Here is a 23,587-nt window from a genome sequence, read left to right on the forward strand (position 1 = left end):
AAAGGCAATAAAATTTGATCTGGCAATTAAACTTCCTATCATGTTTAATGTAACATTAGGCTAAAATCACCAATGTTAAATTAGTAAATACAGGGTGGGGCAAAAGTAGGTTTACAGTTGTTCGTATGGAAAATACAATAAATAAATAATAAAGCAAGAATAAACTGTTTCATGCACTTACAACTGTAAACCTACTTTTGCACCATCCTCTATGTAGCACATTAAAAGGTCTACATACTTAATCTAAAGCTCTTAGCATTTCTCATTAATACAAACATTCATGACAAGGAAAGTCCCACTTTTAGATTACCTTTCTTTAAAAACTTGGAAAAGCAAAAATAACTTGGATAAAAACTTTATGTTTAAGACATCATAAATCATTTAAAATTATCAACTACATCCACAAGTTTATTCACAACTGTACTCTGTTTAGCATAAAAGTTCAATTATCCCTGCTAAACCTCTTATAAAATATTCAAATACTCCCATAGCACTCCCCCACACTTTAAATTTACCCTTTATCACTTACTTGAATTTCTAGCTTATTGTCCCTTTATTAACTTTAAAGTTCCCAAAGGAAGAAATAGTCTTACTCTTCATTTTATCTGGAAGTGAATTTAGCAAAACACCCACAATAAGCACTGAATAAATACTGGTGAACTGGGGGAGCTGCTCCAAACTCCAAATGCTATCTTTTCTTAGGCTGAAATGTAAGAAAGTAAGAGTACCTATCATGTGGAAGCTTTCCAAAATGACCAAACATTGGTGCCTAATGCAAGAAAAGCTGGACTCCCCCCCTAGTATGCAGAACCTATCTTCTTAGTGGTCTGCCTCACAGCAGATTCCTATTTGTCCACCTACTTCACATCTCCCTTTTAATGTGAATAACACCACTCCCCTCACTTTTCAAAACCATAAATAGAAAAACAGTTGAAAGTAACATCTAGCCTCTCTCATAGTGGAATTCCAAATGAAGCCTGATATTCTACCAATGAACTCAGAGAAATATCTGGTTAAATAATAGTTAAGAGGGTTATTATTTATTCATGTGTTATAATATATTAACATTCTTAATTAAGATGCTTTGATGAATGTGGAGAATTAAGGTTCAAGACCTAAGAATAAATAATGAAACACTTCCCTAGAGGAAAGGTTTCATTAAAACTACAAAGCTTGAAGGTATCATAGTAGAAGACACACAAAAAAATAGCTCGGAAAAGGCTAAATATTACGTAGGTAGGAGGAAAAGAATAGAACTATATTCAACAAAAATTTCATTTCAAAACTTTTATTTCTGCTAGGATAATTCTTACACTCTTTTAAGAGATCATATATATCATATCATTCTCCTATCTCCAGAAACCAAAACATGAGGAATAATGAAAAAGACAATGTCCTAAATCTGAACTAATATGTAAATCAGTCTAGAGAATGAGAGAGAAACCATAAAACTATCTGGGGAGCAGTTTTAGGAACATATGCACAGCTGAATGAAAACGTTACTTAATCAAGTAAGTAGTAAGATAGAAATGGATGCCCACATCCTTCCTACTATTCTTTTAAATGCTTAAAATAATTTATCTAAGTTTATCAAGCTTTTTAGTTTTAAAAGCACTAACATATCTAATTTCCTCAAAATTAATTATACTTACAGCCGTGGATGGGTAATTCAGCTGGTTAAAGCGTTGTCCCAATACGTTAAGGTTGCAGGGTTTGATAACCAGTCAGGGCACATACAAGAATCAACCAATGAATGCATAAATAAGTGGGAAACAAATCAATGTCTCTCTCTCTCTCTAAAATCAATCAATAAGTAAAAAATTTACTTACTTAACAATTATACTTACAGTTGGAGCAGGAGCCATAATGCTCATTGGTACAGGAATCATTGGGGTTCCTAACGAAAAAGCATTGCAAGTTGTAAGCACACAATTATATATGACTGTATTCTGTATCAACTACATGCCATATATACAAGTACTAGAGGCCCAGTGCACGAAATCTGTGCACGGGGAAAGGGAGGTCCTTCAGCCTGGCCTGCACCCTCTTGCAATCCGTTCACTCCTAACCGCTTGCCTGCCTGCCTCATTGCCCCTAACCCCTTTGCCTGCCTGCCTGCCTGCCTTATTGCCCCTATCCACTCTGCCTACCTGCCTGATCACCCCTAACTGCCTCTGCCTCGGCCCCCACCACAGCTGCTTCATCCGGAAGGACATCTGGAATGTCGTTCGGCTGTCTGGTCTAATTAGCATATTAAGCTTTTGTTCTTATAGATACTCACTTATAGTTAATTTAAGTAGAAATGTACAACTAATAAGATACTGAACATCTTAGTTTCAAAAGCAATGTGGTATCAGGTCAATCTATACAAGTTTACCTACAACAAAAAACTACTCTTAAAGTAACAAGGCTACCAGAACATGCTTTTGACTTAAGGAGTATAAAATTCTGGATAGTTACTGATTCATGTTCATCTTATTCAGTACACCCGCAAAACCTGCACTATCACAAATACAGATTCATTTATGTATTAACAATATTAATTGCCGAAACCGGTTTGGCTCAGTGGATAGAGCATCAGCCTGCGGACTGAAAGGTCCCAGGTTCGATTCCGGTCAAGGGCATGTACCTGGGTTGCGGGCATATCCCCAGTAGGAGATGTGCAGGAGGCAGCTAATCGATGTTTCTCTCTCATCGATGTTTCTAACTTTCTATCTCTCTCCCTTCCTCTCTGTAAAAAAATCAATAAAATATATTTAAAAAAAAAAAAACATTATTAATTAATCCTTTAAAAGTAAAAAACAGCCCTAGCCAGTTTTGCTCAGCAGTTAGAGCATCAGCCCTTGGACTGAAGGGTCACGGGTTCAATTCCAGTCAAGGGTAAGTACCCTGGTTTCAGGCTCCATGCCTTTCCCTCAGTCGGGGAAGGTGTGGGAGGCAACCAAGTGATGTGTGTCTCTTTCACATCGATGTTTCTGTCTATCCACCTCCCTCCTGCTCTCTCTAAAAAAAAAATAAATCGGAAAAATATCCTCAAGGGATGATTAACAAGAAAAAAGTAAAACACAAATCCTTTCACATTTTTTTTCCTTTAAGTATCAAATGATAAATTATCTGAAAACCTAGGAAGAATCTTGTTATACCTGGTTCTTTAATAAAAACAAAAAGTGGCCTGGCCGGCGTGACACAGTGCTTGAGCATTGACCTTTGAACCAGGAGGTCACAGTCTGATTCCCGTTCAGGACACATGCCCAGGTTGCAGGCTTGATCCCCAGTGTGGGGGCGTGCAGGAGGCAGCCAATCAATGAGTCTCTCTCATCGTTGATGTTTCTACTTTTCTCCCTCTCCCTTCTTGTCTGAAATCAATACAAATATATTTAAAAAAAAAAAAAAATTGGCCCTGGCTGGGTGGCTCTGTTGGTTGGAGCATTGTCCCTTACACCCAGAGGTTGGAATTCCAATTCCCAGTCAGGGCAAATACATAGGGGAGGCAAACAATTGGTGTTTCTCTCTCTTCCACTCTCTCTAAAAATCAACTAAAAGTAGTATCTATCCTATATAATAAAAGTATCTATCCTATATAATAAAAGCCTAATATGCTAAGTGTCCGGTCATCCATTCAAAAAAACCAAAGCATAATATGCTAATGATATCCTAAGGCTGTTCAACTGCTCGCTATGATGTGCACTGACCAGCAGGGGGCAGATGCTCTGACCAGTAGGTCAGCTCGCTGCTGGGGTCTGGACCATTGGGACTGAGGGAGAAGAGCCGGACACACCCTGGAGCCTTCCCGCGGTCCCTCCCAAACTGGCCAACCTACCTTGTCCCTCCCTGACGCCAATCGTGCACCAGTGGGGTCCCTCGGCCTGGCCTACGCCCTCTCACAATCCAGGACCCCTCAAGGGATGTTGGAGAGCTAGTTTTGGCCTGATCCTGCAGGCCAGGCCTCTAGTATATATAAAAGGCTAATATGCAAAGTGTCCCCTCGGGAGTTCTCTCACTCGCTATGACATGCGCTGACCACCAAGGGGCGGCGCAGAACATGGCAGGTGACCAGCGACAGCAGGGCACTGAGAGAGCAAGGGAAAGAGGCAGCTGGGGGAATCGCTCGGTGGCGGTGTGAAGGTGGCAAGGGAAGGGAGAGGCAGGGAACGTGATCAGCCCTGATCGCTGGCCAGGCCTAGGGACTCTACCCGTGCATGACTTTCGTGCACCGGGCCTCTAGTATATAGAATAATACTTTATATCTGTGTTAAAAGAAAAAGTACTAACGGAGCCCTGGCCAGATATCTCTGTTGGTTGGTTAGAACATCGTCCTAAAATGCCAAGGTTGCATGTTCCATTCCTGGGTAGGGCACATACATGAATCAACCAATGAATGCATAAATAAGTGGAACAACAAGTCAATGTTTCTCTCTCCCTCTCTTATATAAAAAAAAATCAATTAAAAAAACCCACTGGTGAATAAAATAATATAGTTACGTGGCTTATAATATGCATTAGAAAATGTCTGGATGGACAAAGAAAAAACTAAAAATAATTCTGTGGGAATGTAATAAAATTTTTTCACTGTGTATTTTTTCTTTTTTTTTTTAAATATGGAACGCTTCACGAATTTGCGTGTCATCCTTGCGCAGGGGCCATGCTAATCTTCTCTGTATCGTTCCAATTTTAGTATATGTGCTGCCGAAGCAAGCACTGTTTTTTCATTTTTGAACCTCATGAGCTATCTATTTTTTTACGTAACTTTTTAAAAAAATGTCCCAAATGAGTTTATACTCAGTCAGATATGAAAACTTCTGCCATAGGAAAATGAGACATCACATTTCCAGAATGACATTAACAGACAGCTTTACTACTAACAGTCACACACATATCTTCCTAAAAGTAAATACTACAAAAGTATAGGCTAAAACAACTACAGTACTCACAAAATTACCTGGAGGTACAGGTGGAGGAAAGCCAGGAAACTGTGGTGGTGGAATCCCTGGTGGGAGTGCTGGGATTCCCATGGGAGGGCGATTCAAATGAGGGGGGAAAGACATTCTTACTGCAGATGTCTAAAAAAGAAATCATGACAAATCATTTTATTTGAAAACTTTACAATTCAATATGCCTGGTTTGTTGGCCTTCATTTTTAGAGTATCTGCAAAATTCTAAAGTTTTCTTACCCAAAGAAGTTGGCAAAGACCCTCTTTTCTCTGTCTGTCCATTGAGAATTTTTAAAATTTAGATCTTTTCTAAAATAAGTTCCCAAAATGTACACGATCTAAGTTCAGGATAGACTCCTACAATCATATGGGAATACATATAAAGGAAGAAAAAAATTTTGAGGTTCAGTTAATATCCAAAATTAAATACGAAATATCAATGAATCTTTTTAAACCAAACTCAGAATCCAGGAAGGTTTCTAACAGTTATTTTTTAAAAAGTGTTCTGATACATTCATTTTTAATACATATCAGCACCTTTCTGAAAACTAATTTACAAAGTTACACAGTATTTATTGATTCAGTGTTGGCCAGTTCCTCAAGTACAAACGACTGTCTCACTAAACTATAAACCTGGGGGTAGGAGACATCTTAACATCAGGTCACATAGTAATCACTCAAATGCAGAGAACTGCCCTGGTCTTTGTGGCTCCGTTGGTTAAAGCATTGTCCCGATATGCCAAGGCTGTAGGTTCAATCCCCAGTCAGGGCATATACAAGAAGCAACCAATGAATGCATCAATAAGTGAAACAAATCAATGTTTCTCTCTCCCCTCCCCATTCCTCTAAGAATCAATTAATTTAAAAATAGAAAAAATTTAAAAACAGCCCTAGCCGATTTCCTCAGTGGATAGAGCGTCAGCCTATGAACTGAAGGGTCCTGGGTTCAATTCCAGTCAAGGGCACATGCCTGGGTTATGGGCTCGATCCCCAGTAGGGGGTGTGCAGGAGGCAGCCAATCAATGATTCTCTCCCATCATTGATGTTTCTCTCTTTTTCCTTCTTCCTTCCTCTCTGAAATCAATAAAAATATATTTTAATAAATAGTAAGTAGGTATCAGTATAAATTAAAAAGGGGAAATGCCAACTAATTTTACTATGTCTTATATTTTTAAATAATCCTTTATATTTTTGCCCAAAAATAAAAACAAATACTCTATAAGAAAAAATATATCTCCTTTTAAAACAGAGACAGCTACTGTCCTACTTACAGAAGCTCTTGTATTATAATACTCTATCTCAGCACTTTTCTTAGGAGGACAGTTGGTATTAATACCTGTTGAATAAATGAATGAATGAGTAAACAAATTAACTCTGAGGTTTTCATTAAACAAATCTATTAAGAAGCTCCCATGTGCCAGGTACTATGCTAGCCTTACAATAATTATAAATGGAATAAATATCCTTAGGTGAGAATTAACAAAACAAAAAAAAAGAATTAAAAAAATTTCATCAGACTACACGTTTAATTTTAGTATATGCCATTATATCCATTCCATGCACTTCTAATTTTTCTATGAAATATTTCCCTTTTACTTCACACTGTTCAAAACTTGCTTATTCATAGGTTGAACTTCAAAGGTTGAGGCAATCTTATTAAGACAACAGCCCTTCCATGACATTCAGAGCAAACATTTCTGGTAACCTCTAGATAAATATTATTCACTTTCAAACATCCTAAAATGGGAGTCTCAACCACTTATTTCAACATAAATTTTTATATATTTTGATATGTGAAAATGATTGAGGAAAAACTTTTAAAACCATAAGCAAAGCTAATCAGATTTTACCTATAATTGATCAACTGTAATACTCTTCTAATAAATTACATAGATATTCAAAGTTGATACTTTGTAGAATGAGGTTGGAAAGAGAGTTAGGGAGTACTTTATTTTATTTTTATTGATTTCAGAGAGGAAGGGAGAGGGGGAGAGAGAGAAACATCCATGAGAGAATCACTGATCAGCTGCCTCCTGCACACCCTACACTGGGGGATCAAGCCTGCAACCCGGGCATATGCCTTGACTGGGAATCGAACAGGTGACCTCTAGGTTCCTGGGTCGATGCTCAACCGCTGAGCTACATCCTGGGCGTGCTTTATTTTAAATACAGTGAGTGGTCAGAAGATGACAATTGGACAAAGACTTGAATGGGCTGAAGTAGGAAGCCCTATTTAATATTTAGGGACAATAGCCCCAGCTGTGGGGGCTCAGTTGTTTGGAGCAACTACCAGAACACCAAAAAGGTTTCAGTTTGATTCCCGGTGGTCAGGGTACATACTGGAGGCAATCAATGTTACTCTCTAAAGTCAATAAATATATTCTCAGGTGAGGATTAAAAAAAAAAATTTTTTTTAATCTGGGGCAATAATCTTCCAAACAAAGAAAATACAAAAAGCCAGCGGTGGGAGGAATAGCAAGGCCAACAGCTGGAGTGTAGTGTGCAAGGAAAGTCAGACAAATGTAAAATGTTACTGGGGGAGGGGCTTCAGAGAGTACAGGGCTTTGTAGGCCACCGTAAAGAATTTGGTTTTTCCTCTAAATAAGGATTTCTTATTTGGCTTATTTTACCAGTGTTCCTGGTCACTATGTTAAGGCTGAAAAACAAGGGTCAAAGCAAAACAGGACTTCAATAATCCAGAGAAGAGGGGGCCCTGGAACAAGTGGTACAGTGAAAGTGGCAACAAGTTGCTAGATTCTAGATTTATTATGAAGCTCGCCAAATGCTAAGGGGAATGTGTGTGGGATTTAAGAAAAGGAGCGATGGAGAGGTTATTTTTATTAGCACTGAAAAAAATTTAAATAGTATTTTAAAAATACTTGAATAGGAGTTCTTCACTTTTAGAAGAGTCAAAGCATTTTAACCAGATAAGTAAAAAATTAACAAAAACATACAGTGTTATGCACTTATCAAAATTCACTGAAATTAAAATGGGTGCATTTTATTACATGTAAATTTTATCTCAATAAATTTGATATTACCCCCACCCCCAAAAACCAAACTTCTAAATAAGATTTATCTCTACCACTCTACATATGCATGCACTTCTGCTTTTCTTTTCCACTTTACTCTTTCAAACCAGTCTTTTTTCCCTGCACTCCTGAGAATACCATCGCTGCTTATATGCATTCCTCCATTGCAGATTTATCCTGATAGGAACAAAATATTTTACCAGGGATAGACTTACAGGCGCTAACCCCATCAAGACACTGCCAAATTTCTGAAATTGTGAAAGGCAAATGAACCAATAGACTCTCCTCAGCAAGTAATCCTATACATCTACATTCACTCAATAAATATATATGTGCCCGGTTCTTTTCCAAGTATTATTTTTATTAGTTCTGAAAGAGCAAATTTAAGTTATATAGATATACACCAAGTAGTGGTTCTACACTGACTATAAGAGATGAGTGCAGCATGCACTGTTTCCTGCTCTGCTTATAACCTGGCAAGATCCAATGGACTGACATAACCTCCCCAGCCTAAGCAAAGCAAGACCCTCAAAACATCATTTCTCAAACTGAATTTCCACAGACTTGCTGGAGTCTTCAGAAACTATTTCTAGGAAAAAAGTGTTCCCTGTCCAAAAATGAATGGGAAATGCTTAACCACAAGTTTCTTTTATAAGAAAGCTTTTCATAACATTATCAAAGTGTTTTGAGTCTCCCAAAAGGGAGCTGATAATTAATTTTCTGAGATTTCCACTTTGCCATTTTACCATTTTCAATGATAAAGGTAGTGATAGTCTGGAGTGGAGTGGGAACGGAAGTGACTTGTAAACAGCAAAGAGGAATCCGTTGGGGTAATGGTTACACAATTCAGTGCATTTGCTAAAAATCATTGAATTATAAGTTTACAATGACTGAATTTTATGCAATTACACTTAAATAAAGCTGCTTTTAAAAAAAGCAATACCAATTCAGGACAATTTCAAGCAAAATCCAATTAAGACCTGCAGATTAGATAATACTATAGCAATATTAATTTCCTGACTTTGACCATTGTACTGTTGTTAAATAAGAGAATGTCCCTGCTTTTAGGAAATACACATTTTGGGGTTAAGGAACACCATGCATGAAACTTACAAGTAAACATTTCAGAAGAAAACTGGAGAAAAAGGGGAAAGGATAAAGCAAATTGGCCAGGTGATTTGGGTAATATGGGTGAAAGGTATTTGAGAATTCTTTGTACTATTCTAACTTTTTTAAAGGTTGAAATTATGTCAAAATAAAGTTTATAAAAAGCATTATCACTATTCTGGTTAGTGGGAATATCATATTTTCTTATTTTCAAATTTCAAAAAAAAAGCTAGGTAAAAGCTATTCAAAAACTTTGTGAGGAATCGAAATTATAAATGGTAGCAGCAGTGTCAAAAGACTATCGAGAAATTTAAAAACAGAATGTTTTTGTAAAACCTTAAAAGATTCAAAGACTGCTTTTGCTTCCAATGTTATAAAATACTTAATGTAAGTTTCCCTTAAATTATGTATAATTAAAAAATTTTTTAAAAAAATTATGTATAATTAAGTATAAAGTTCATTTATCTGGGGACAAAAATGTTGACTTTAAGTCTGAAGTAGTTACCCAACATTAAAATGGACTTATTGGACTTATTTTTAAAATATATTAAGAGCCTTAACACTGGAATAAAAATATAGCAAACACAAAATAAACGTATTCAAACTATAATTAGTATATGGTGCCTATATGCAACAGTGGGATAGTAATTTTCTTCCTATGTGTTCTCTACCAAAAAAAATTTTTTGAATTACACTCTGGGGACCAAAAATGGAAATTCGGTAACTCCAAGAAGATGAATTATTTAATAAAAACTCACGTTTTTATTTACTTTCATTTACAAAAGCCTTCAACATACATTATCTCACTTAATCTCCCAAATTACCTTGTAGATATATTCTCCTTTTACAGATGAAGACGCTAACTTGTCCAAAGGAACACAATGAGTGGGTAGGGACCCCCTCAAGGTCCCTAATATCCTGCAATTACCAATCCAAGGGCTGTTTTCACTGTGTCATAATGCCCCTTTCTAGTAACATACCAATGAGAAACTTTGCATTAAGGATTAACTTCTACTTTATAAGACTATTCACAGAAAAATAGTCTATTCACAGTACACTGGAAGAAATGTTAGAATCAGGGTTAGGCTCTTGTCCTTCCCTGAAAATTCTTAAATAACAATACGTACCGGTTAAAATGGACTAAACACTACGTTATTTGGGTATTGCACTAAGGATCTGACATACATTGAATGAATTTCCAATCTCAATCATCCATGAAGTGAATACTATCCTAATCCTTATTTTACAGATGAGGACACCAAAGGCTTTTAAGAAAAGTTAAAATTTGTAATAGTGTAGCGTCTACGTATTAAATCACGAGCAACTGATAACCAACTGAACGGCCTTCCTAGGCTTCTGAACGTTGGCGGGAACAAATCTTAAAAATGGAAGTACCCAAGACAAACGTGGGAGTTGCGTCGACACTGCTGTCAACTACCTAAGGCACAGCACTTCACACTACGGCAGTCCGGTGCAAGAGAGGTCCCATCTCTTCCCTCCTTTCGGTCCGCGCCACTCCGCCCGGGAGCAACATGGCTTTTCCAGGGCCATACAAATCCACATTACATAACTGCAAAATAATCTTCATCCTCCTAGATCTAGTTCGAAAAACGTATTTAAGAAGTAGTACTGAATTCCAAAGAAGGGTGAGAAAGAAGTCACACATTTTAATGTGCAAGCGTGGTCATCGCCTCCCCAGACAGAATGAATGGAGGTACAGCTCACGGCAACCTCCGCTGGAGGAAAGGGGGCAGGACCACAACACTCATCTCAATCTTGGACAAGCACACGAGGAGGGCGCTTTAAAAAAAGGAAGAAAGCGGGCATTAACTACATTCGGGGGCACGGAGGTAGGTGGGCAGGTCACACGGGGGCGGGCTCTCGGTGACCCGAGGGGGAGGGAGAGAGATCCGTTGGTAGCCGGCACCTCTCTGAAAAGGGTGGATGCGGGCTGGCTTCTCGGCCGAGCCCAGGCCAAGGGAGTCCTAGGCCCGGAAATTGTACCGTAAGGCTCCGACGGGGGCCTCCGCGAAGGGCTCCCCAGGGGCGGACCAATCGTTTTGTGGCAAACGTGGATCCCAGGAGGTGCCGACGGGACTCCCGGTGGCCATCCGTGAAAGGAAAAGGAAAAGTGGGCGACAATGCGAGGAGAAAGGCTCTGGCGGTAAGCGGGTCCGGCCTCCACGGGCTCCTGCTCGGCCCACTGGTTTCCGAGGCCTTAGAGAAGTGAGGAAACCCAGGCCTCGCGCCCCTCCCCTCCCCCACCCGGCCCCCCTCTTTACCCTCGTCCCACCCCGGGCCCTTTCGGAGCCTCCCGGCTTTTCCTTCCTTCCTCCCCCCCCACCCCACCCCCCCGAGCCGAGGTACCCGGTTTCCACACGCGTTCAGAGGCGTGAACTCACCCGCCGCCAAGACAAGGGGACTGTCTCCGAGGCCCTCTGGGCTCCTGGTTACGAGAGACTCCACCGGTTCGAGGTTTCTGCGCGCCGCTCACCGGGAGACTGGTTCAGAGGCGACCACTCGCAAAGGCCGCAGCGCAAACACTGCCGCGCTACGCGGGGAGCTTCTGGAGGTCTTCCTTTTGCCCGGCGTGCACTGCGGCCGAAACCGTGGAGAGAAGCACCATAGAGAAGAACGCGTATAGAGAGCCCTCACTGTCGGCGCTCAATCACCACGCCCCGGCGAACGACCATAGAGAAGGGACGCCTAGAAAGGCTCGAGCTGTAAATTACGACCCACCCGGCCATGTTTGATTGGAGCCGATTAAGTCTTGTGACTGCGGGACGCCATCTTGAGGTCAAGGTTCCCGCTGGACCCTGCGCGAGCGACGTTAGAGGATTTCTCACTTGTTATAGTTTGTGTCGAGGATTAGATCCTTGTGTGAGGTTCGATGGGCCGACCAGTGGGCCCTCGCACAGCACCTTAAGCCCCAGCGGCTGCTCTTTCCCTAGAAAACGATGGCTTTTTATTCCAACACCATTTCTCGCCTCTATGCCCTCTTCCACCCTCACCCCACCCGGCCGAACTCGACGACTCTGGGTACCGGGAGAACTGGCCCCGGTAGGGTTCTTTTGTTTATTTGTTTTAAGTGCACACACACCTCACATAAATGCTTATGCTCGCTGGGAGGGCCGGTGAGGTAACGAGATGTTGGAAATACCTCAACCGACCTGTAAAAACATTTCCCGTGGCTTTCATTCTCCAACGAAAAACAAACAAAAAACTCCGCTAACTAGATTAAGGAGAATAAGCGGATCACGCGTGATTAGATTATTCCCTGGCTGGGCTGAACGGTCAGTAGCTATTGACAGGCCTTTGTTTCCCAACCGCTTGCTTCTCAGAAGGCTCATAATTTATTCAATATGAAGTTACTGTCTCCATAAAGGACTGTGCTGGGCTGAGTGCTAGGCGCTTGGTAAATGGGAGTAAGATGTTTTTGTTGTTGGTTTTTTGGGGGGAGTGAGGTTTTATTTCTGTCCTGGAGACCCTGCTAACGACGCGGAGCCGATGACAAGTTTTGATCACTGTATGTAAAATGGAAACGTATCTAAACAGTTCCTACTTGCGTTGTTTCCTATTTAACTTGACTTTAGAGAACGAATCACCATCTACTGTCCTATGTATTTTTTCTTATTCTGTGGTCTGCCCGCCCTACCCCACTAGAATGTAAACTTCAAGGCGCAGAAACGCTGTTCGTTGCTGTATTCTCAGGGCCTAGATTCAACAAAGCCTGCATGCAGCAGGTGCTCAATAAATGTCTAATAGAAGGAATTAGTACAGCCCTGGCCAGTGTGGCTCAGTGGGTTGAGAGTCACCCCATGCACCCAGGGGTCCTGGGTTCAACTCCAGGTCCAGGCACAAGCCCAGGTTTCGGGCTTAGTCCCCAGTAGGTGGGCAGGAGGCAGCGGTCAATGTTACCCTCTCACATCGATGTTTCTCTCGCCCTTTCCCTTCTGTCTCTCTAAAATCAATGATAAAAACATATTTTTTAAAAATGATACATGATGAGCCCTAACCAGTTTGGCTCAGTGGATAGAGCATCGGCCTGCGGACTGAAGGGTCCCAGGTTCGATTCCGGCCAAGGGCATGTATCTGGGTTGCGGGCACATCCCCAGTAGAGCGTGAGCAGGAGGCGGCTGATCGATGTTTCGCTCTCATGGATGTTTCTAACTCTATCCCTCTCCCTCTCTGTAAAAAATCAATAAACTATATTAAAATAAATAAATAAATCGACCTTTCACTACTCCAGATATTTGTAGTTTGAATAGGAAGTCCCAAACCCTAGCCAGGCCCCTTAGGACACAGGGAGAGACTTTATAACCCAGTTAAAGCCCTAACATTGTACCAAGCACTGTTTTATTTCATATTATTTTATACTAGAGGCCCGGTGCATGGAATTCATACATGGGGGAGGGGGGGTTCCCCTCAGTCCAGTCTGCACCCTCTCCAACCCAGGACCCCTCAGGGGATGTCTGTCTGCCAGTTTAGCCCCAATCTCCCTAAACCGGCAGTCGGACATCCCTCTCACAATCTGGGACCGCTGGCTCCTAATCGCTCACCTGCCTGCCAGCCTGATCACCCCTCACTGCCTCTGCGTGCCAGCCTGATCGCCCCTAACTGCCCCCCTACCAGCCTGGTTGCCCTAACTGCCCCCTGCTGCCAGCCAGGTCACCCCCAACTGCCCCCCTGCCAGCCTGGTCACCCCCAACTGCCCCCCCTGCTAGCCTGGTCACCCCTCACAGCCCCCCCGCCAGCCTGGTCACCCCACGCAGCTGCTGTTCAGTCGTTTGGATGTGCCTCACTATCCCCCCTGCTGACCTTGTCGCCCCATGCAGCCTGCTTGTTCAGATGTTTGATCGTCCCTCACTAAGCCCCCTCCTGGCCTGGTTGTAGGCAGCCATCTTGTGAGGGTGTGAGGGTTAATTTGCATATTATCTCTTTATTATATAGGATATTTTATTGAGGCTATTTTATTGATTTTTACAGAGAGGAAGGGAGAGGGATAGAGAATTAGAAACATCGATAACAAACATTGATGAGCTGCCTCCTGCATAAGCCCTACTGGGGATCGAGCCTGCAACCAAGGTGATGCCCTTGACCAGAATCAAACCCAGGACCCTTCAGTCCATGGGCCAATGCTCTAGCCACTGGGCCAAACCGGTTAGGGCCCAAAGCACTATTTTAAGCATCTTACAAATATCAGCAACTTTAATTCTCACAGTAACCCACACGAAGTAGAAACTATTGTTAAACAGATAATGAAACTTAGCCCTGGCCTGTGTGTCCAATGGTTAGAGTGTTGCCCTGTGTGCAGAAGGGTAAAGGGTTCAATTCCTGGTCAAGGGCACATACTTGGATTACAGGTTCGATCCTCAGCCCCAGTCCAGGCACATGCAGAAGGCAACCAATCAATGTGTCTCTCTCATGTTGGTGTCTCTTTCTCCCTTTCTCTCTTTCTCTCTCTCTTTCCACCTTCCCCCTTCCACTCTCTCTAAAAAAAAAAAATCAATGGAAAAAATGCCCTCAGGTGAGGATGAACAAACCCAGCCAGTGTGGCTGAATGGTTGAGCATGGACTTATGAACCAGGAGGTCACAATTCGATTTCCAGTCAGGGCACATGCCTGGGTTTTGGGCTCAATCCCCAGTTTGGGGCATGCAGGAAGCAGCCAATCAATGATTCTCATCATTCATGTTTCTCTCCCTCTCCCTTCCTCTCTAAAAAAATAAAAATAAAAAATAAAAATAAAAACTTTTCTTTAAAGAAAAAATTTTCTTTTTGATGATGACTAATTTACCTACTTTTTCTTTACTTGTGCTTTTGGTGTCATAGTTACGATCCTGTTAACCTAATCTAAGGTGTCTTACTCTGTTTCAGCTGCTATACTAGTACTTATACTAGTAAATAGCGGAAATCGATTGCTAATAGTTCTGGAGGCTAGATCCAAGATCAGGGTGCCAGAATATCAGGTGAGGACCCTCTCCCAGGTCTCCAACTTACTGTGTCTGCATATGGTGGAAGGGCCTAGGGAGTTCTGTGGGTCCGCATTCATGAGGGTTCTACCCTCAGGACCCAATCACCTCTCAATGACCCCACCTACTAACACCACCTTTAGGATTTAGAACTTATTTATTTATTTTTGTTAATCCTCACCCAAGGATATTTTTCCATTGATTTTTATTTATTTTTTATTTTTTTTAAAATATATTTTATTGATTTTTTATAGAGAGTTAGAAACATCGATCAGCTGCCTCCTGCACATCTCCTATTGGGGATGTGCCCGCAACCAATGTACATGCCCTTGACCGGAATCGAACCTGGGACCTTTCAGTCCGCAGGCCGACGCTCTATCCACTGAGCCAAACCGGTTTCGGCCCATTGATTTTTAGAGAGAGAGGAAGGGAGGGGGAGAGAGAAAGAAACACTGATGTGAGAGAGACACATCAATTGGTTGCTATATTTTTTAAATACCTTGCTATTGATTTGAGAGAGAGATCAATGTGAAAGAGTAACATCTATTGGTTACTCTAACTGAACTTGCAAACTCACCCAAACCAGGGACCTAACCCAAAACCTGGGTATGTGCTCTGACTGGGAATCAAACTGGCGACCTTTTGGTGCAAGGGACAGTACTCAACCAACTGAGCCATACTGGCCAGGGCTGGTCATTAGGATTTATACCAGGGGTGGGCAAACTTTTTGACTCGAGGGCCACAATGGATTCTTAAACTGGACCGGAGGGCCAGAACAAAAGCATGGGTGGAGTGTTTGTGTGAACTAATATAAATTCAAAGTAAACATCATTACATAAAAGGGTACGGTCTTTTTTTTTTTTAGTTTTATTCATTTCAAACGGGCCGGATCCGGCCCACGGGCCGTAGTTTGCCCACAGCTGATTTATACCTATATTTTTTCTAAAAATTTTATAGTTTTGACTCTTACATTTAGGTCTTGAATTAATTTTGATATATGTTGTGATAGGTGTACAAGTTCACTACTTTGTATATGAATAATCCAGTTATCCCAGCACCAGTTGTGGAAAATACTATTCATTTCCCTATTGAATAATATTGAAACCCTTGTCAAAAGTCAATTGACAAAAAAAAAAAAAAAAAAAAAAAAAAATCAATTGACCATAGCCCTAGCTAGTCTTGCTCAGTGGATAGAGCATGGGCCCCAGGACTGACGGGTCTTGGGTGCGATTCCTGTCAGGGCACTTGTGAGAGGCAACCAATCTGTGTTTCACTTACATCTATTTCTCTCTCTGTGTGTTTCTCCCCCTCCCTTCCACTCGCTAAAAATCAATGAAAAATATGTCCTTGGGTGAGGAATTGAAAAAAACACCGATTGACCATAAATGGAGGGGTTTAATTATGAACTCTCACTTGTATTTGATTGATCTATATGTCTATCCTTATAGTACAACACTGTTTTGTTATTGTTTTTTGCTAAACCTCACCTGAGTTTATTTTTCCCATTGATTGTTTTTTTTTTTTTTTTTTTTTTTTTTTTAGAGATAGTGGAAGGGAAGGAGGGAAGGTTGGGGGGAGAGAGAGAGAGAAACATCATGGGAGCCCAGCCAGTGTGGTTCAGTGGTTGAACATTGACCCATGCACCAAGATGTCGCCAATTGGATTCCCAGTTAGGGCATAGGCCTGGGTTTCAGACTCAATTTCTAGTGGGGGCCAGGTGGGAGGCAGCCCATTGAAGTTTCTCTCTCTCTCTCTCTCTCTCTCTCTTTCTCTTTCTCCCTTCTTATCTCTCTAAAAATCAATAAAAATATCCCTAGCCAGTTTGACTCAGTGGAAAGGGTCAAGGGCACATACCTTGGTTGCAGCTTTGATCCCTGGCCCTGGCTGGGGCATGTGCAAAAGCAACCAATCAATGTGTCTCTCTCATATCAATGTTTCTCTGTCTCTCTCTCTCCCTTCCACTCTTTCTAAAAATCAATGGAAAAATATTCTCAGGTAAGGCTTAACAAAAAAGTAAAAATAACTAAATAAATAAAACATGTTTTAAAAAGTTATGTGAGAGAGACACGTCGATTGGTTGCCTCCTGAACATGCCCCCTACTTGGACAGGGATTGAACCTGCCAAGTGACCTTGACTGCAATTGAACTGAAGACCCTTTGGTTCAAGGGCTGACACTAATCACTGAGCACCCAGCCAGGCTAGCACAATACTGTTTTGATCGCCGTAGCTTTGTAATAAATTTTGAAATCAGGAAGTATGAGAGTCTTCCAACTTTGTTGTTTACAAGATTGTTTTAACATTGTTATTCAGGGTTCCTAGCAATTCCACACGAATTTTAAGATCAACTATCCATTCATAATAAAAAAATTTAAGAAATGCCCTAGCTGGTTTGGCTCAGTGGATAGACCATCCACCTGCAGACTAAAGGGTCCCAGGTTCCATTCTGGTAAAGGCAATGCCTGGGTTGTGGGCTTGATCCCAAGTAGGGGAAGTGCAGGAGGCAACCGATCTCTTTCTCCCTCTTCCTTCCTCTCTGAAATCAATAAAAAATATATTTTAAAAAAATGTGGAAATTCTTATAGAAAATTCAATAAATACGTAGGTTAATTTGAGGAATATTACAATCATAACAATAGTCTTTCAATCCCAAAACACAGGATGTCTTTCTATTTCTTTCTTTCTTCTTTAATTTTGTTCAATAATGTTTTAAGAAATATTTTATTAAAGTGTAATTGATACACAATATTAGTTTGAGGTGTACAATATAGTGATTCTACACTTATATATCTTACAATGTGATCACCATGATAGGTCTAGTAACCATCTGTCACCATACAAAATGTTTACAATATTTTTGACTCTTCCTTTTTTGTAATATGGCACATCACATGGCAAACAGGTCATCCTCTTGAACATAACGAAACATGTTGGTAAAATATTGAAGAGTCAACAAGAAGATAAGGAATTATCAGACCAAAATCTAGGTGAAGGCAGGATCCAAAGAGTAAGTAGAACGGTGATGTCACTTTGCCCTGGGCATTTACCTTACTTGGCAATTGAAGCTTGGTTTTTCTAGGCCTTGTGGGGCAAGTGGGACAGATGGGTGCTTCAAAGCGCCACAGTTTCAGTGTCAGGGTGAACTGCAAGTAAACACTGTCGCCCAGCAGACTGGGAAAAAAGTCCTCTTGGAAGGGGGAGATTTCAGGGAGCAGTAGAGGGGACACAGGACCATCAGACTGCCCTCTTAGGGATGTGTAACCCAAATATACATCTCAATGGTTAAAAACAAAAGTCCCAAACAATGAATATAGTTTAAAGTGGTCCCTCCTGGCAGAATTGAAAGCAAATCCTCTCTGGTGGAATTAACCTGTATCCTAGGCCTCAAAAACTTCCCAGAAATAATTTTCCAAGGAAAACCCAGCTCAGAGTAAAAAAAAAATAAGCACACAAAAAATGAGAATGAGTAAAAACAACTAACAGAAACAGATCTGATCATTCCAACCATCTGTTAGCCCAGCCGGGTGTGGCTCAGCAGTTGAGCGTTGATCTAGGAACCAAAAGGTCATGATTCTATTCCAGGTCAGGGCGCATGCCCAGGTTGTGGGCTCAATCCCCAGTGTGGGGCTGCAGGAGTTAGCCAATCAATGATTCTCATCATTATTTATTTTTTTACATTATTCAAAACATATTTATTCATCATTATTTTAAAACATTTTTATTGAGTTCAGAGAAGAAGGGAGAGGGAGAGAGAGAAACATCAATAGAAAGAGAGCCGAAACCGGTTTGGCTCAGTGGATAGAGCGTCGGCCTGCGGACTGAAAGGTCCCAGGTTCGATTCCGGTCAAGGGCATGTACCTGGGTTGCGGGCATATCCCCAGTAGGAGATGTGCAGGAGGCAGCTGATCGATGTTTCTCTCTCATTGATGTTTCTAACTCTCTATCTCTCTCCCTTCCTCTCTGTAAAAAATCAATAAAAAAAAAAAAAAAGAAAGAGAATCATTGATTACTGCCTCCTGCACACCCCACACTGGAGATTGTGCCCACAATCCAGGCATGTGCCCGACCAGAATTGAACCTTGGCCTCCTGGTTCATAGGTTGATGTTCAACCACTGAGCCATGCTGGCTGGGCTTTTCTCTTATCATTGATGTTTCCCTCTCCCTCTCTCCCTCCTTCCCTTTCTCCAAAATCTGAAGTCAATAAAAAATAAATACATTAAAAAAAAATTAACCAATGAATGCATAAATAAGTGAAACAACAAAATGATGTTTCTCTCATTCCACCCTCTCCCTTCCTCTCTATCTAAAATCAATAAAATAAGAAAAGTTTTTTTCATTATTATTGACACATTGCACTTACATAGAAAAAATTTTCAAGAGTATAAACATATTCAAAGAAAGTCTTCTTCCTCACCTTAGTATACTCCTTAGAGGCAACCATTTGCCACAGTTTAAGGGGTTCTTATAACTTTAGAAAATATAATTTCAAATGGGTAGTTTTGGCTTTAAAAAGGATTAAATACCATTTTGTTCCCAGGGTATGTTAATATATTTATTTTATAATTACTAAGTAAATTATTAGGGCTACAAAAAGTTATAGTGGTGGTCTTAGGAACAAAACTCTCTAGGGAAATTTTATAGCAGGCTAGCCATTCTCAAGAGCATAGCTAAAGACTTGCTTTCTTAATCTTCTTTCTAAAATTTCTTCTTTTGCCCTAACTGGTTTGGCTCAGTGGATAGAGCTTCAGTCTGCGAACTGGAAAGGTCCTGGGTTCAATTCTAGTCAAGGGTACAGGCCAGGTTAACAGGCTGGATCCCCAGTGGAGGGTGTGCAAGAGGCAGCAGATCAATGATTCTCATTATTGATGTTTCTATTTCTCTCTCCCTCTCCCTTTCTCTCTGGAATCAATAAAAATATATGAAAAAACTATTAAGAATGCTAAAATAAATAAATAAACAAATAAATAAATAAGAGTTTGTGACTAAATCAGGAGATAGGGTCTTTTTAAAAAAATATATATTTTATTGATTTTTTACAGAGAGGAAGGGAGAGGGATAGAGAGTTAGAAACTCGATGAGAGAGAAACATTGATCAGCTGCCTCCTGCACACTCCCCACCGAGGATGTGCCCGCAACCAAGGTACATGCCCCTGACCAGAATCGAACCTGGGACCCTTGAGTCTGCAGACTGATGCTCTACCCACTGAGCCAAACCGGTCAGAGATATCTTTTTTTTTTTTTAATGATCTCACTTATGTTTTTTTCCAGTAAAGTCTTAGATTATTTATTTATTTAATATATATTTTAAATATATATGTATATTTTATTGATTCAGAGAGGAAGGAGGAGGGAGGGAGGGAGGGAGGGAGAGAGAGAGAGAGAGAGAGAAACATCAATGATGAGAGAATCATTGATCAGTTTGCCTCCTGCACACCTCCCACTGGAGATTGAGCCTGCAACTCAGGCATGTGTCCTTGACCGGAATCGAACCTGGGACCCTTCAGTCTGCATGCTGACACTCTATCAACTGAGCCAAACAGGCGAGGCTTATTTTTTATTTTAAATAATTTTTCAGTTACAGTTGACATACAATATTATATTAGTTTCTGCTGTACAACCCAGAGATCAGACACTACATAACTTACTAAGTGATCATCCCGATAAATCTAGTACCCATATGACACCATACATAGTTGTTAGAATGTTATTGACTACTAGAGGCCCGATGCACAAAATTTGTGCTCCGGTAGGGTCCCTAGGCCTGGCCAGCAATCAGGGCTGATCGGGGCCTTCCAGCTGCCGGCCAGGGCCTTCCTTCCAGCTGCTGGCTGAGGAGATGGGTTCTTGTCCCAGCTTTGTCAATAATTTGCTGAGTGACCTGTCAAGTAACTCAACCTTAGTATTCTCTCCTGGGTTAACAATGATCAAGATAGAATGATATAACGTTACAATTGGCAGAGACTTCAGAGTTTATACAGTACAATTTCTTCATTTCATGGGGTGATTGAGCGACTTACCCATGAGCTTTCTAGAACAAGCTTTCAGTCTTGGCATCTTTTTTTTTTTTTTAAATATATTTTATTGATTTTTCACAGAGAGGAAGGGAGAGAGACAGAGAGTCAGAAACATCGATGAGAGAGAAACATCGATCAGCCGCCTCCCGCACATCTCCCAGTGGGGACGTGCCCGCAACCCAGGTACATGCCCCTGACCGGAATCGACCCCGGGACCCTTCAGTCCGCAGGCCGACGCTCTATCCACTGAGCCAAACCGGCTTCGGCCAGTCTTGGCATCTTAGATCAGTGCTCTTTTGACTACATCAGGCTTTTTTTTTTTTTTTTTTAGTGTTGTTTCAAGATTCAAACAGACAGAAAAAACAAAAACAACCCCAAAGTGAAAACACTAAACAAATATATGGCCTTTCACATAAAGCCAGATAACACTATTAATTATTACCCTGCACTGAAGCCTGCAAGCTTACCTGACAATATACTCTGTTTAACTTAAGGATGACTTAAAATTCAGGAACTATGTAAGGAAAGGTCAGAAAAAATAAGGGGAAATTAATGGTTGGCTTGGCGAATACTGGTAAACGGAAAATAAAACTCACGGGAGTACTTTTATTCTCTTACCAATTCTTTTTTTCCCCCTAGTTTGTACATAGTGAAATTGAGGAAGTGGGGGCTGTTTTTATACATTTCTGAAGGAATGGTGGGAAATAAGGGTTATTTGAGATGAAATTACCTTGCGTATACTACACATTACATCAATTCTCTAACTTAACGCCATCCTTTCTGGGGCCAATGCCCAAAACAAGGCTCTGAAAACAGCAGAAACCACAGTCAATGCAAAAACTCCAACTCCCGAAATGCTTCATGGCTTGTTTCCACCACTTCCTGGCACGAGCAATCTCTTCAGTACTGGGAGTTGTAGTCATTCAGGGCCCGCACTTCCGGCGCGTAGGGGAGGATGCCTCTCCAGGAAACTACATTTCCCAGGAAGCTGTGCGTACCATTCTCCTCGTTTGGAGCGTCAGACTCCACCCCCGCACCCTCCTCCCTCCTAGGGCTGTACAGCTCACGCCTTCCTGTTAGTCGGACCTGGTAGAAGTTCACTCCGATCAGCTGATCACAACTGACAACAGGAGAGGAGGAAGCCCGAGAGGCTGCGAAGGAGGTGGGGGGCGGAGATGGAGATGAGGATGGATCCTCCGGTGCCCTGAGAAACAGCCCCCGCCCCCACCGGCGCCCCGTGGTCCCCCGACGTCGCCTGGCCGCAGCCGAGCTGCTCCATGGTGGGGTCCCCTGGCCGTCGCGGGAAGGGAGGGAGGGAAGGGCACGGCCCTGCCTAGGGGACGAACCGTAGTCCTGGAGCTCAGTCTGCCCCCAAGGGGGGGTGGCGGGTGCGGCTGTTGTGGGGGTGGGGTGGCATAAACAATAGATTCGGCTCTGGCCTCTGCCAGTGTTTGTGGGGGGTTTGGGGAGACCTTCTTTGTTCTTCGACTCTGCTCCTACCCCTCGGGTTGTGGTGGTGGTGCCCGGGAGGAAGGAAGGGTGAGGAATCCCCTGGCTGGAGGGAGACACCGAGGTAGGGGGCAGAGTGGGCATGTTTGCTTTGCCTGGCGGGCGGGGAGGTGTTCTTTTGAAGGCTGATTTTATATTTCTCTCAATTGCGACAAATTTTTGTTTTAGTGTGGGAGCTAGTTTGGGCACGTCTGAGGTTAGAGTGTAAATAAGGTTTCCTAGTCACTCCCTTCGCCTTCCTTGTTTATCTAAAAATAAGATTGATCGGTTGATTTCTGGGTAGGAGGGGTAGGAAGGAATTATCTGAAAAGAGGGCTTTGCAGTTCGTTGGGGCTTTAGAATGGGTGTCAAGGCGAAGGGGAGTTTGGAATATAATTGTAGAAGTCACAAAAGCCCCTTTCCTGCCCCAGTTATATATTTTTTTAAAGAGTTATTTTTAAGTTTTTGAGTAACAAAGAGAAAAATGGTTTTAACTCACTGCAGGTCCGGCTTTGCGGTGGGCCATAGTGCAGGAATTCTGTCTCCTGTTGCTCTTTTTTTTTCAGTTAGAGAAGGAACAAAAGGAAGTACAGTAATTGTTTTATATATTGTTTTCAAGCATGAAATGGTGATTCTTGTTGCTAGGTTTAGAGTTCTTAATAGACATCTGTCTAACCTGAAACAACTCTAGTACTTGGATGGTGCTAAAGTTTATTACTATTATCATTTCTTTAGCTTTTTCAGGCTTCTTTTTCCATCGCTCCCAATTGTGGAGTGCATGTGGGGGTGCAGAAGGTTGTCGTCCCTCCAAGGATTTTTTGCTTAGTGATTTTAAAAATATCTATTTTTATTTGTTTCATAGAGGAAAGGAGAGGGAGGGAGAGATGGAAACATCAGTGATCAGAGAGAACCGTCGATTGGCTTGATCGGCTGCCTCCAGCATGCCCCACACTGGGAATCTAGCCCTCAAGCTGGGCATGCGCCCTGACAGGGAATCGAACTGTGACCTCCTGTTCATAGGTCGATGCTCAACCATTGAGCCACG

At 41.7% G+C, this 23,587-nt stretch overlaps 2 protein-coding genes across 4 annotated transcripts in view; one reads left to right on the top strand and one right to left on the bottom strand.

The window, feature by feature from the left end:
- The window catches only part of RBM25 (RNA binding motif protein 25), a 47,841-nt gene extending 36,105 nt beyond the window's left edge, over positions 1 to 11,736 (bottom strand). Inside the window, exons 1-5 of one of the 3 annotated variants that reach the window (XM_081100461.1) lie at positions 11,473 to 11,669; positions 5,172 to 5,288; positions 4,940 to 5,060; positions 1,848 to 1,897; positions 1,653 to 1,673 (exon numbers count right to left, since the gene is read on the bottom strand). In XM_081100461.1, coding sequence (XP_080956587.1) covers positions 1,653 to 1,673; positions 1,848 to 1,897; positions 4,940 to 5,060; positions 5,172 to 5,213 — 234 coding nt within the window. In that variant the 5' untranslated portion in view covers positions 5,214 to 5,288; positions 11,473 to 11,669. Of the gene's footprint in view, positions 1 to 1,652; positions 1,674 to 1,847; positions 1,898 to 4,939; positions 5,061 to 5,171; positions 5,289 to 11,472 lie in introns of all 3 variants that reach the window. The other 2 variants (XM_081100462.1, XM_081100463.1) reach the window with 2 other exon arrangements.
- A 10,429-nt stretch (positions 11,737 to 22,165) lies between these two features.
- Positions 22,166 to 23,587, top strand: part of ZFYVE1 (zinc finger FYVE-type containing 1) — a 52,498-nt gene continuing 51,076 nt past the window's right edge. The window contains exon 1 of the mRNA XM_081100488.1: positions 22,166 to 22,334. The gene's annotated coding sequence lies outside the window, so the exon portion shown is untranslated. The remainder of the gene's footprint in view (positions 22,335 to 23,587) is intronic.

Source organism: Myotis nattereri, assembly GCF_964212035.1.
Source record: "Myotis nattereri genome assembly, chromosome: 1".
NCBI classification, from domain to species: domain Eukaryota; kingdom Metazoa; phylum Chordata; class Mammalia; order Chiroptera; family Vespertilionidae; genus Myotis; species Myotis nattereri.